Source organism: Caloenas nicobarica, chromosome 16 (assembly GCF_036013445.1).
Source record: "Caloenas nicobarica isolate bCalNic1 chromosome 16, bCalNic1.hap1, whole genome shotgun sequence".
Classification (NCBI taxonomy): domain Eukaryota; kingdom Metazoa; phylum Chordata; class Aves; order Columbiformes; family Columbidae; genus Caloenas; species Caloenas nicobarica.
In genome coordinates this window covers 14,481,777-14,494,786 of record NC_088260.1, presented here as the reverse complement: position 1 = coordinate 14,494,786, position 13,010 = coordinate 14,481,777, and the positions used below count along the sequence as shown (strand labels likewise).

The 13,010-nt window shown below is 63.6% G+C and overlaps 1 protein-coding gene across 3 annotated transcripts; it reads right to left on the bottom strand.

The window, feature by feature from the left end:
• Positions 1-603: 603 nt before the first annotated feature.
• Positions 604-12,261, bottom strand: PRODH (proline dehydrogenase 1). 3 transcript variants are annotated; one of them, XM_065646605.1, is made up of 14 exons: positions 12,088-12,261; positions 11,546-11,754; positions 6,461-6,495; positions 5,986-6,135; positions 5,795-5,859; positions 5,344-5,460; positions 5,112-5,185; positions 4,802-4,883; positions 4,431-4,523; positions 4,177-4,323; positions 3,368-3,543; positions 3,178-3,276; positions 2,697-2,785; positions 1,314-1,593 (listed from the first exon to the last, which is right to left on the bottom strand). In XM_065646605.1, exons 2-14 carry the CDS (start codon positions 11,701-11,703, stop codon positions 1,406-1,408), a joined length of 1,473 nt encoding a protein of 490 aa, XP_065502677.1. In that variant the 5' UTR covers positions 11,704-11,754; positions 12,088-12,261; the 3' UTR covers positions 1,314-1,405. The 3 variants fall into 3 exon arrangements, with proteins under 3 accessions (XP_065502678.1, XP_065502679.1, XP_065502677.1); XM_065646606.1 differs by lacking the exon at positions 2,697-2,785 and having other exon boundaries at positions 604-1,593; positions 12,088-12,167; XM_065646607.1 differs by lacking the exons at positions 2,697-2,785; positions 11,546-11,754; positions 12,088-12,261 and adding an exon at positions 6,885-7,577 and having other exon boundaries at positions 604-1,593.
• Positions 12,262-13,010: the final 749 nt, after the last annotated feature.

Here is a 13,010-nt window from a genome sequence, read left to right as displayed (position 1 = left end):
TCCAGCCATGCTCCCTGCCCCTCCAGGTGGTTTTTAAGTCCTGGGAGTCCCAGCTGGAGAAAAGCCAGTAGGGGAACATCTCTGGGAAGCCTGAACTTCACCCCCTTAGCTTCGTGGTGGCTCAGCAGAAGCAGAGGAACAGGCTCAGGGAAAAAGGAGACCCTGCCTCGGCTGCTGGGCAGGAAAGCCCAGAGATGCCTGTGGTCCTGCAGAGCTCAAAACAAGCCCACAAAATCCTGCCCCCAATTGGAGGCAGTGAAAGCTTGCAGGGTTCCAGCCCCCCAGAAACAGATGTCAGGGTGGGGAGAGGCTCTCCCACAGCTGCCATCCCACCTTCACGGGTAGGAGGGTGCTCCAGGACTCCCAACTCCCCCAAGCCCATCACAGCTCCACAGCTTCTCCATCCCCCAGACCAGGGAAGTTTGGCCTCACTTGCTGCAGCCCATCCCTGGCTCCTTTCCCCAAGCCCTGGCTCAGGCACTAACCCCACTTTAAGACCAAGGCATTGAAGCACAGCCTGGGGACAGATGGTGTTGCCCAGTAACTTCAAGAGAGAGACAGAAGCAAGAACACTTATGATTTAACCATCACAGTTCTCTGCAAATCCAGTGTACAGTAGAGCTGAGCGTTGGCTTGGCTCCTGGTGCTCCCATGCAGCCACCACCCCTGGTCATCACTGGGGCCAGCGAGGGCAGGTAGGGCAGCAATAGTGCGGGGATGGGGCAAGAACAGCGCGGGGATGGGGCCAGCCCGCTCCCCTCGCCCCTCCTGCCCCACTGGATGTGTGCCTGGGGCTGGGGAACCCTGGGTGGCTTTGGCTCTGCTCAGCCTGGTGTGATGCTCCTGCCCAGGACCTGCCCAGCCAGGGGGCCCTGGGATGGGCTGCAGGGACACATCCTGCCCTGCCCACTGACTCTTCAGTGGTCACTGTGGCCTCTGCTTTGGCATCTGCCCCTACAGAGGTGGAAGAGACCAAGTCCTGGCAGAGGCTGGAGGAGATTCTGACCAATGCCAGCTTGTCCCCAAGCCACCCAGCCCACGCTGGACCCGAGCCTGTGGCATGAAGCAGGCGGCCAGATCTCTCTGTGCAATCCTGCACCAGGAGAACCCTGGGACAGTGTTCACCAGGGCAGGGGGGGGCTGGCAGGGGAGCCCCAGCATTTCCCCTGAGACAGCCCAGGGCAAGCACTGCTCGAGAACCCCTGGGTGGGCAGAGAGACATCCCTCGGGCAGCCCCGGCTGGGACAGCCCCACAGCAGTGACCTCCAGAACAGCAACAAGAATGTGTCCCCTCCCATGACAAAGGGTGCTGGGGGGGGAAACTGCAGCAGAACCAGGACGGGGAATGGCAGCAGTGGTTGTAGGTGAAGGCACAGAAGCCCCTCGGCTGGATGCCAGGGTTGGGTTAGGGGCTGCGGCTGAAGAGGCTGCCGGTCAGGAGCCGCCTCTTCAGCTCCCTCCAGAGCAGCTCCCGCTCCCGCTTCGCTCTCTGTACGAAGCTCCTGTTCTCCAGGGCCCTCCGGGACAGGTAGGGCAGCACCTTGTTCACCGGGCCGTAGGGCACGTACTTGTAGACAGGGAAGCCAGCCTGACCTGGAGGGAGAGAGGCTGGTCAGGGAAGTACTGCGACAGGAAAAAAAAAAAGAAAAAAAAGAAGAAAAAAAAAAAAAAAGAAAAATGAGAAAAAGAAAAATGGAGGAGGAAGGAGAAAAAAAAAAAAATAAAGGAAAAAAGCCTCCCCTAGCTCCCAGCTCTCCATGCCCCTTAGCTGTGCCGATGGAGGGGGCACCGTGGGCAGGAGCGCTGGGGGCTGTGGTTGGGCACCCGGGGGACCCTGGGAGCGCCACCAGCCAGACACGGCCCAGACTGCCCGGGGAGCAGCGCGTCCCCCGGCTCAGCACCGGGAGCTTGGGAACGCGCCGCGGCGAGCAGGCCGAGGTCACCGGGAGCCCTGGGAATGTCGGCAGCCAGGGCTGGGCCAATTCAAGAAGCGTTCAACCAGAAACATCAAGTTAACACATTTTTCCAGCATGAGCGGAGGAGGCTGCAGACAGGCAGCCAAACCCGCCCGCGAGGGGAACTCCAGGACAGAGCAACGTCCAGGCTGGAGAACTGCCTGGCCTGGCTCCTGCGGACACCGGTGTGGGCAGGGGATGGGTCCTGACCCCAGCCAGGCTGCCTTGACCCTTGCACGTCCCTCTGTCCCCGGGAGCTCTGCTCTGCTGCCCGGGGCAGCGGCCGAGGAGAGGACAAACAGCTGTTGCCACCGCAGTAGCAGAGCCCAGGACTCGGTGTGCACCTCCCACCGAGCAAAGCAACGCTCCCAGACCAAGCAGCTACATGAGGGGTTTGTGGGCTGCCAGGATCAGGCTCTGCTGCAGTTAGGAGCACCCTGTTCTCAGCTCGTAGCCCAAAGCAGGAACCTTCCTGCCCAGCCATCACGGTCTCATGGGGCTTCCAGGAGACTAATGTGATGCTCCATCTACACCCTCATCTACATCCCCCCATGAGAGGGTCACAGCATTCCACATAGCTGGGGAAGAGGCAAAGCAGCACTGTCCTCAGCCAGCCCTGCTCTGACAGACCCAGCCTGGCTCCATCCCTCCCTCACACCCCCAGCAGCTGCTCAGGGAGACCCCAGGGGTCAGGTTGGGGCAGGAGCACATCTGCCAAGCTCCCTCACTCCCCGCACTCACCCAGGGGGAAGGTGACCTGGTCACACATGCCCAGCAGCTGCCCGAAGGACACCTTCTTCTCCGAGGGATGGATCCCAAGCTCCATCATCCTGCAAGCCAAGCTTCAGTGTTGGGGAAGAGTAGACACAGCGGAGCAGATGGGGCAGCGCATCCCACCAGAGGAGTGGGGATTGTCTCCAAGCACGAGAGCATGGCACTGACCACGTCCCAGACAAATGCTGGGATGTGAGGACTTCAGGCATTTGTCTCAAAACCAGCTTCTGGCCTGGGGAATGGGGCCAGCTCTGCAGCCCCTGTGGGTACCGTGCTGCGCCCCAGCTCCAAGCCCCAGCTGAAGCCCTGAGCACCCGATGGGAGCTGGGATCCCACTGGGTGAGCACACAGGAGCCCTGACAAGCCCCAGCACGTGTCGCCGCAGCTCTGCTGGGCCCCCACGTCCCTCGAGCCTGCGGACCCTGCCACATCACACTGCCTCACCCACCTGCGCAGGGTGAACTTCACCGTCTCCTCATTGTGAGATGCCACCATCACGCTGACTTTCTGGCCGTGCTTGATCTCCTCCAGGATATAGTCCAGGCACCTGTCAGACAGTACGGGGCTGTGTGGTGAGGCTGCTCGAGCCCATGCCCGGTGGGATGGGAGGGAGGAGCGTGGCTGGGGCTGTCCCCTACCTGTGGTACATCTTGTTGGTCTTCTCATAGGTGGGGTTGATGGGATCCTCATAGCCAATCTCGGCCGCCCTCTTCCGCTCCTGTTCCATGTAGGCACCGCGGACCAGCTTGGTGCCGAAGTGCCAGCCCTCCCGGCGTGACAGCTCTATGTCCACCGTCACGTTGTCATAAGCCTCCTGGGACCAGATGGAAGAGATGGCACAAGGTCACCGCACCAGGTGCCACAGGATAAAAAGCATATTAAACCACTGGAGAGTGTCCAGAAGAGGCTACAAAGTTGGTGAAGGGTTTGGAGGGGAAGCCGTATGAGGAGCGGATGGAGTCTCTGGGTTTGTTCAGCCTGGAGAAGAGGAGACTGAGGGCAGAGCTCATGGGGCTGCAGCTTCAGCAGGGGAACAGGAGGGGCAGGGCTGAGCTCTTCTCTCTGTGACAGTACCCCAGGGAATGGCAGAAGATGTGCCGGGGAGGGTCAGTTGGACATGAGGAAAAGGTTCTTCACCCAGAGGTGCTGGACACTGGAACAGGCTCCCCAAGGAGGTGTCCCGGCCCCAACCTGACAGTGTTCAAGAAGAGACTGGACAACGTCCTCAGACACACGGTGTGAACTGTGGAGTTGTCCTGTGCAGGGACATGAGTTGGACTCAATGATCCTGTGGGTCCCTTCCAACTCAGGACACCCTGTGATTCTCTAACTGCCCCATGACTTGAGGCAGCCAGCCTGGTGTGGTGCCATCGCATTGCCGTGGCTTCACGAGCTCAGGTCTCCATCAGCTGCTCCAGCAGGTCCTTCCTGCCCAGCCAGATCTCACCTTCAGGTAGCACTGGTGGGTGTTGAAGATGATGGCGCGATCCCTGTTGAAGCGACGCTGCGTCTCCAGGGTGAGGCGGCTGATGGCTGGCTGGAAATAGCTCTGCTCTGCATCCACCATCAGCCTCACGCCCTTCTCTGCAGCTCTCTGGAGGTTCAACGACATGCACATTGGGTTCATGGGGCTGCCTGCTACGTGTCTCCCGCTCTCTGGCAGCACCCATGCCCAGCTCCCCCAGCCCCAGCGTCCCTGACCTTGGCAAGGACAGCCATCCGCTGCAGCATCCGCTTCATCTGCAGATCCTCCTCCTCGGTGAAGCGCGAGAGCAGAGGCTCAGGATGCCCAGTCTGAAACGAGAGCAGCTTGTGGGACCTGCCTGCAGCCAGCGCTGCCCACGGCGGGCAGGAACAGCCCATCCCCAGGGCTGCCCCCACGCCAGCCCCCCAGCACAGCACACAGGCTGCCACCCCTGCCAGCCTGGGGGCTGCTGGTGGGTCACAGCATGGCCAGGCTCTGCCAGCACAGGTGCCAAATAGCACCACAGCCACCAGCAAGCACCTGCCCCCCCAGCTCCCAGTGCCCTCCCTGCAGGGCCACTCTGGGGGCAGCAGAGATGGGTGCCCACCTGGACGTTGGGGATGACCAGCAGCTTGGAGAGCTTGGTGCTGCTGTCGATCAGGCTGTTCCAGTCCAGCAGGTCCACAGTGCTGGGAGCAGAGAAACAGGTCTGTACTGGGTTCTTGCAGGGGTAGGGGGGTCTCTACCAGCTCACGGCCCCAGCCAGGATGCAGGGTGCATGGAACGTGCCACCCTGACCTGTCTTGTCACTGCTACCCAAACCTCCTCTATACTTGGCTGCTGCGCTGAGCCCAGGCACAGGGGCAAGGACCCCTGTGTCCCCACCCCGCGGCACCCCCAGGTCACAGGCAGCTCACCCAGTCATGCCCAGCTCCTCGCCCGTGAAACAGTGCTGGCTCTCCGCCTTGGTTGCAATGTTGGCCAGGGCCTCCTGCCACCAAAAGGAGCATCAGTACCAAGGGGCTACACGGGTCTCACTGCTCCAGGCTCAGAGGTGTCACGGGTCAGGGCTGCTCTGGGACCTCTACAGCCACCAGCCACGTCCAGCAGCGCATCCCCGGCAGCGCAGCCTCCTCCCTCGGACATCACCTGCAGCTTCTCCACCTCCAGCTTCATCTCGAGCACTGCCCGCCCGGCCTGGCCCTGCTCTGCGGCCATTTGGTGGAAGAACCTCCGCCACTTCACCAGCACCTCTGAGAGCTGCAGCTGTGAGGACAGAGCTCGAGGTGACACACCCGTGCTGGAGCCTCCTGTCGCGCCAGGACTTCGCAAGATCACACCCAGCCTGAGGCAGATCCTGACCCTATAGCAGGAGCCAAGCCTGGCAGTGCAGACCCCGCACGCCCCCATCCTGGGACTTTTAAACTTCCGAGTTCTTCATGTGTCCCCAAAAGTTGAGGCAGGGTGTCCAGGGTGGTCTTAGGTATGCAGGGAACAGCCTATGGGTGCCCAGCCCTCTCTGCAGCAAGCCTAGCACCCCAAAGCACCTGCCTCCACAGCCTGCCCCCCACCTCGCCCTGTTCACAGCCCTGGCACTCACCAGGAACTGAGGTCTGCCCAGCGCTGTCAGCTTGATGGCCAAGAAGCCGTCCTGCGAGCTGTCACCTGGATGGAGCCACAGAGACAGGGCTGGCCGGGCAGGCAGGGAGGTACCTGAGCCACGGCGGGGGCTGCAGGGTCCCTGCAGGCCCCAAGCACAGTGGGGCTGCTCGGGACACGTGGAGCACTTACCTGAGGCATCAATGCAGCCGAGGAACGTCTCCATGTGCTGGTCACACTTGGCCTCACTGGCATAGAAATATGTGCGGGCGCTGATGACCCCACCGTGGCGATCCCCAAATCCCCGATGTGCTCGGTGTTGCTTCTCCCATTGTTCTGCTCCTGGGGTGGAAGAGGATGGAGATGGGCCACACAGCCCTGACAAGCTCCTACAAGCCTCCCCAGGAGCTTCTGCTGCCGGCGCGGGGGAGAGAGGCTCTAGCTTGGACCTCGAAAGAGCCGCCGAGGGCTGCAACGCGCCCTGCCTGCTCCGTGCACGAGCGGAGGCCGAGCCTTTGCTGAGCAGCAGGGCGGGCCAAGAACCAAGATGTTCTTCATACAGCTCATGTTTTGAGGTTATGGGGGCTGAGTCCTTCCCCTATGACAGGCCCAGACGAGCTGGACCTTCAGGCTGTCTCCTGTCAGCAGGAGAGGCTGGGTCACTCACCTCCCATCTCCTTCTCGGCTGCAGAGGTGCAGGAGCTAAGAAGAGAAACAGGGAAGGTAAGGGCCAGGTCAGCAACCCCCCACAGCCCCCTGCTGGTGGCCGGGGCAGCTCTGAGGCTCCCCTGCCGCTGGACCCTGCTGTTCCCTCGCCATCCCACCGCCAACGGACCAAACGCTGCTCAGCACAAGCTCCGCTGGCAGGTCAGATGCCCCAAACCTACCCGTGGAAAGCCAGGGGCTTTCAACACCCAGGCAAGTGTCAGCAGGAGGCGCTGAGACAGCGCAGGGAGATGCTCTGGCCCAGGGTCCAGAGCTGTTCTCAAACAGCACAGCCCAGGACAAGGCCAGCTGGGTGCTCCATCTCCAACACGCCAGGCCACAGTCCTCACGGTGGTGGCACCAACCTCAACCCAACACCTCCCTACCTCGCAGGCCACGAAGCAAGGAGCTCCTCCAGGCCCAGGGCGCGCCAAGTGCAGGATGCCCTGCTGCAGTTCCTCCGTGCCTTGGCATCGGCCAACAACGTACAAAGAAAGTTTCAGCTTCAACTCAGCTGACTTCAGATGTAATTCCAAGCCCAAGCTCTTGGCTGCAGAGATAACAGGGCTCTGACGGCCCGGGGGATGCCGGACGAGTCATGAGATCCTCCTTGAGCAGCTAAGCCTTCCTGTCGACACCGACACCCTGCACGCAGCCCTCCGTTGGGAACGCTGCTGGTGCCTGGAGAGCAGCCCTGGGTGACAGCAGAGCCATCTCCTCCAGCAGATCTCCACCTTGGAGCCACTGTCCCAAAACTGGCCATGCCCAACAGTGGGGCATGCAGCAAAGCCACCCGTCCAGAGCCAGAGGACTCTCACACAAGAGAGCGGAAAGGCACGTGGCATGGGCCCAGAACATGCTGTCCCGCATGGAAACCCTGTGACAGGGATTAGGGGCTGCTGGAAGCACAAACAAGCAGAGACAAGCCTTTCCCTCCTGCTCCCCGGAGCCAGGAACAGCCCTGCGTGGCTCAAAACTCAGCAAACCCGGGATGAACCAGGGCAGGAGCAGCCGGAGCTCATGGGCAGCAGTGGGCACCACGTCTGCCAGGCTCTGCTGCGGGATTTTGCTACCCTGAGGACAGGGGGTGGAGGAAAGGAAGGAAGAGACATCACACAGTGATGGGATGTGACAGCAAAGCCCCCAGTGGGTGGAAGGTCCCCTTGGAGCAGGCAGCGAGGAGCAGGGGAGGGCTTCAACTGAGGACATATTGAGAGATAGGTCCTGTGCGCAGGTCCCAGCTGCAGCACAGCTCTGAATCCCAAAGCACTCTTTGCTTCTGACACCTGAGACGCTGGAGAAAAGTGGCAGGGAATGAAGCCTCCTCTGACCTGCCCAGGATGAGCGCACGCAGCTCAATGAGCAAACAGCACCCTCGAATTTGAAGTGTTTTGTGTTCTTGAAGAGAAACACACCCTTTCCAGCAGCATTCCTGCTGCATGACTGTACCGAGCCCTTCCCCCTGAGCGGGCATTCGAGGCGCTCCCATGGTGCTGCTTTATTGTTCTGCAAAATGCAGGAAGCTCCTTCCAGCTGAAGAAACCGCTCTTCCTGGATATCACCTGCTTCCTTTGCAATACTGGGTCTCGGTCAGCAAAACCACTCCTACACCAGCCAAGTGCTTCTTAACCCAGTTTATACCTGGCCAGCCCTTCTCCAAACCGAGAGCAGGTCTCCTGGGGCAGGACACATCTCCAGCACTGCCCAAAGGCTTCTGGCCGGCTGTCACCAGGAAGGAGCCCCTGCAAGGCACACTCAGGACCTGGGAGCTCACACTCAGCCAAAGTACGCACGAAATGGGTCCTTCAAGCGCTGCAAAGCGGGTTTTGGAGACTCGATGCAGCCTGCTGAATTGCTGGGAAGAGTAATGCAGCTGACACAGCAGACTGGGGCTTTCAGGAAGTTTTTGGTCAGGCTCAAATAAACTGTCTTGGGAGAAGCACAGAGGCCCCCCTGTCAGAAATAAGTAGGTGATAATCCCTTTGGTTCTGGAGGTTACCAGGAGGGTACCACAAGCATAATATATTTTCTTCGCTCATCAGCAAATGGGTCTGGGAAAGCACAGGAGGGAACACCAGGAGGAAGTTGTCCTTGAATTACCACGTCCAAGGGAAAACTCATGGTCACAGGAAGCCTAGACCAGAGCTATGGGTGATGCTTAAAGCCCTGCAGGTGGGAATAACGCAAAGCTCTCAGCAGAAGAAAGTCCTTCAAGCGTGCAGCATGAGCTCCCAGCACGCAGCAGCCCAGGGCCACCGCAGGACCCCACTCCTTGCACAGCTCCAACCTCAACAGAAACCGCCCCGCGGTCCCAGGCAGCTGCAGCACAGGCAGAGCGCTGGGGACAGGCAGCAGCTCTGCGAGGCCAATCGGCCAGGCTGGATCGCAATTCCACGCCAGGGCAGACGCCAGGTGTTCGCACAAGAAGCCTCCGCGGGAAGTGAAGCCCACGCGCTGCACGGCAGAGCTGTTCAGTGTGTCTGACTGTCCTTTCCCACGTGAGCTCAACCCCAAACCATGGGCCAGCGGTGTCCCCAAGGCTGCAAGGGGATCACAACCACCTCCACGATGGGGGGCTCCTTGTTTCACCCCACAGGGAGCAGGAGCCCCTGCCCAGCTGTAGCGTCACCTCTCCACACCCCCCCAGGGCTGCACCCATCCCAGAGCACCCCTGGGAGCAGAGCAGCACCCAGGACACCTCGCTCCAGCTGCGTCACCACGGCCGGGCAGCAGCCTCCAGCACAGACCAAGGACTCCTGGACAGGCCGCCAGAGCTCTGTGTGCCAGCCCAGGCAGGACGAGCCGGTGCCTGCCTGCATTGCGCGGCTGTTCCCCAGCAGACAGCCTGTCACAGGGAGCGGCCAGGGCCCACTGCTGGGGACAAAAGGACATTGCCCCACTGGTATCCCCGGCTGGCTCCAGAAGAGCAGGCTGCACTGGTAAGCCCAGCACGGGCTGCCTGGGGGAAACAACAGCAGATGGCATCAGGAGGCCAAAAAACCCACTGGCTGCATCTGGTTTGTACCTCTGCTTCCCAGCTGGCAGCAAGGCAAAGCCCCAGAGCACTCACAGGAGGGAAGGATGTGGCTCCAGAGTCCAGCAGCCACCAACCCTGGACCACTCATCCCTCTCAACCATACACAGCCCAGCTCAGCACCATCCCTGGCAGCAGCACTGGTAATCTGGGAGTTTGCCCCAAAATGGAGCCAAGAAGGACCCACAGCAACGCCTGGCATAGGCCAGGGTCCACCACAGCCCTTCTGATGCCACCCACACCTCCCCGGGCTTTGTCCCCGCTCCATGGCATCCCAGGGTGATCGCCAGGATGGCATATTTGTCCCCCTGCCCATTTGTTGGAACAAATTGCACTGGTGCCTAGGCAGGGTGGCACTGGGAGGCATGAGGATGGAGTCCAGTGTGTGGCTTTGCCAAGTGGTCTTGGGTGAGAATGACACATGCAGGGCAGGCAGAGCTCATCTAGGGAGGAGTCCACACATGCAACGCCCAAAATCTGCCCCATGCGACCAACACAGCCCCGACAGCTCACAAACCACCAACACCCCCCTGTGAGCAGGCAGCACACAGGTGCAGGCAGAGCCAGCCTGCGAAAGGCCTCGCTGGTCACCCACAGGAAAGCACTTGGCACAGGCACGGCCAGACCAAGGAGCAGCGATGGCAGCACCGGGTCTGGCAGGGGCCAGCGCAGCCCCGCGGGACGCCGAGCGATGTGCCTGGACCGTGGCTGCGTGCCCGCGGAAGAAACCAGCCGCTCTGAGAACAGCGCTGCTCCTGCGCCTCCCAAAGAGCCGGCCTGCACCCCCACAGCGGGGCTGCAGTGGGGTATTTTGAAGCTTTTAGATAAGAAAAATGAGGTTTGCAGCTCAACCTGCGAGAGGCTGGGATGGGCACAGCCCTGCCTGCCCCCGGGCAGCTCCCACACCCGCTGCCGGCCAGGGACTCTGGGCAGCGAGGGACAGCGTCACCCGCCATGGCAAGCAGGGGTCCCCGATAAGCAGCACCGGCTGGGGAGCACAGATAAGGCTCCTGGCAGCAGCGGGGGGAGCCCAGCAACACCGACCTGAAACCCCACTTGCACATCCTCCCAAAAGCCGTTTCCACTGTATTTTTAACACCATGTGACAAGCGTGTGACAGCCGGCTGGTGTCCCCAGCTGCGAACAGAGGCACAGGGCTGCTGCAGCCTTGCCTGGGGGAGCGCTGTGTCCCCAGCCTGCACTCCCTGGCAGGGCCACCCTTGTCCTGGATGGGGGGGGACACTGATCGGGTGGGTGGAGTCACCCAAAACTGGAGCCCAAAGAGTGGAAAGTTACTGGCAACACTGGGCCAGCGCCTGCCCTTGGCAGAGCGGGGGGGCAGCGAAGACTGCCCGGGATGTGGGGAGCAGTGCGGGAAGGGGGAGCAACCTGGGGGGGGCACCACCCTGGCTTGAGGGCAGCGGAGATGGTGGGAGGCATCATGGTGGGGGATGGAGGAGACAGGGATGGGGGGCGGGCAGCATCCCGGGGAGGGGGGCAGAAAGGAGACTAGAGGAGGGGCAGCAGGGTGGTGGAGGGGACAGCAGTCCGGAGAGGGGCGGAAGTGGAACTGGGACGAGGGAGCAGCACCCCAAGGGGAGGAGGGGATGGGGGGATAACCCCACTGTATGCAGGAGAGGGGGCAGCACCCCAGTGGAGGCAGAACAAAGCGGGACAGAGCGGGCAGCACCCCAACGGGAAGGGGACTGGGGGGGACAGCACCCCGGCGTGGGGGGCGGGGAGAGGAGGACACACAGCATAGGGGCGGGGAGCGTCCCGGAGCGTGCAGGAGGGTGCGCGAACAGCACCCGGCGCGTTCCGGGGGCGGCACCGAGGGGCGGCGGCGGGGGCGACGCCGGGGCGCGCCGCGGGGGCGGGGCCGTGACGCACGGCAACAGCGGCGCCGCAGCCAATGGGAGCGGGGGGATGGGCGGGCGCAGCCAATAGCAGGGCGGCCGAGTCCCGCGCCCGCCGCGCGGTCCCGCCGCCCCCCGCCGCCGGCCCCGCACTCACTCCAGCTGCTGGCGCTCGGCCTCCTCGGCGCTCAGATCCTCCTCCAGGTTGTAGTCCAGCACGGCGCCCACGCCGAAGGCCTGGTTCCGCTGGATGAGCGGTTTGATGGCCTCCTGGTCCTCCCCGGCCACGAAGTGCCCGTAGAAGGTCATCTTCATCAGCCGCTCGAACAGCGCCTGCCCCAGCACCCACCGGCACAGCTGCAGCAGCTGCGGGACAGCGGCAGCTCAGCGCCCCGCCGGCCGGCACCGGCCCGCACCGCGCATCCCCGGAACGGGGGACCCCCAGGCCCGGACCGGCACCTCTCCGGAGCGGCCAGTGCCCCAGCGGCCGGGGATCGGTGCCCTCCCGGAGCGGCAGCACCCCCGGTCCGGGTTCGGCAGCCCGCAGCCCGGACCGGGGACCAGCATCCCTGTTGGAGCGAGTAGCCCCCCAGCCCCGGCAGCCCAGCCGGAGCGGGACCCCCCCTGCCCCGGCCCAGTATCCCCCCCTCCCCGGAGCGCGGCCGCGCCGACCAGGGACCCGCCCCCCCCGCCACCCACCTCCTGGTTGCGCTCCACCAGCGGCCCGACCGCGCACAGCCCCAGCACCAGCAGCCCGCGCAGCAGCTCGGCGCTGCTCTTGCTGCGGAACGCCTCCCGCGAGTCCCCGAAATCCAGGGCGGGCGGCGGCGGCCCCCGCTCCGCACCCCGCGGAGGGGCAGCCGGCGGCCGAGCGGCCCCGCGGGGCGCGGCGGCGGGCGCGGAGCTCGGGCGGCCGGAGGGGACGCCCAGGCGGGCAGCGGCGCGGAGCGCCCGGGCCGCGCTCCGCAGAGCCATGGGCACCGCGTGGCCGCCCGCTCCGCGCCGCCGCCTTAAGTACCGCCCTCCCGGCACCGCCCCGCGGGGTCCCGCCGACACGGCCGCGCCCGCCGGGGCTGCGGGGCCGCCGCTCCGCCCCGCGGCCCGGCTCTGCCGCGGCACCGGCACACGAAGCGGGACCGCGCTGCCCGGCGCACCCCTCTCCCGCAGCCGCCGGCCCCGGTGCCTCCCCCGGGCCCAACCCCTCGGCGCAGTCCGCCCCGGGGCGCATCGCTTCTGGGGAGCCCCGGGGAAGGTGTGGAGGGGCAGGGGTGGCCCGAGGGGAGCCCCGGATGGGGCTGAAGGGAGCCCCACACCCTTGCAGCAGTGCTGGGGAGGGCAAGGAGAGCCCCATGCCCTTGGAGGAGCCCCGGTGAGAGCTCTGGGGGTCCCAAGGGAGCCCTGAAGTGGTCCCCATGCCACCAGAGCAGCCCTGAGGGAAGCACCGGGGCCAACTCTGCAGGGCCAAGGGGCTCCTGACTGCTTAGCACAGCCCCAGGGAGGGCCAAAGGGTGCCCCCGAAGCATCCCTGTCCCCTTGTAGCAAACCCTGGGGCAGGCTGTGGCATGACCAGCCTACAGAGCTGGGATGCCCTAGGGGAAGGTATGTCAGACCCAGGGGACCTG

What these genes read in the sequence shown, in the direction of transcription:
- PRODH (XM_065646606.1), bottom strand. Translation starts at nt 11,703, where the DNA reads ATGAAGATGACCTTCTACGGGCACTTCGTGGCCGGGGAGGACCAGGAG. An exon ending in TGGGCAGACCTCAGTTCCTG is followed by an intron (nt 5,461 to 5,794) that starts GTGAGTGCCAGG and finishes CTGTCCTCACAG; the next exon opens with CTGCAGCTCTCAGAGGTGCT. An exon ending in TGGAGGTGGAGAAGCTGCAG is followed by an intron (nt 5,186 to 5,343) that starts GTGATGTCCGAG and finishes TTTTGGTGGCAG; the next exon opens with GAGGCCCTGGCCAACATTGC.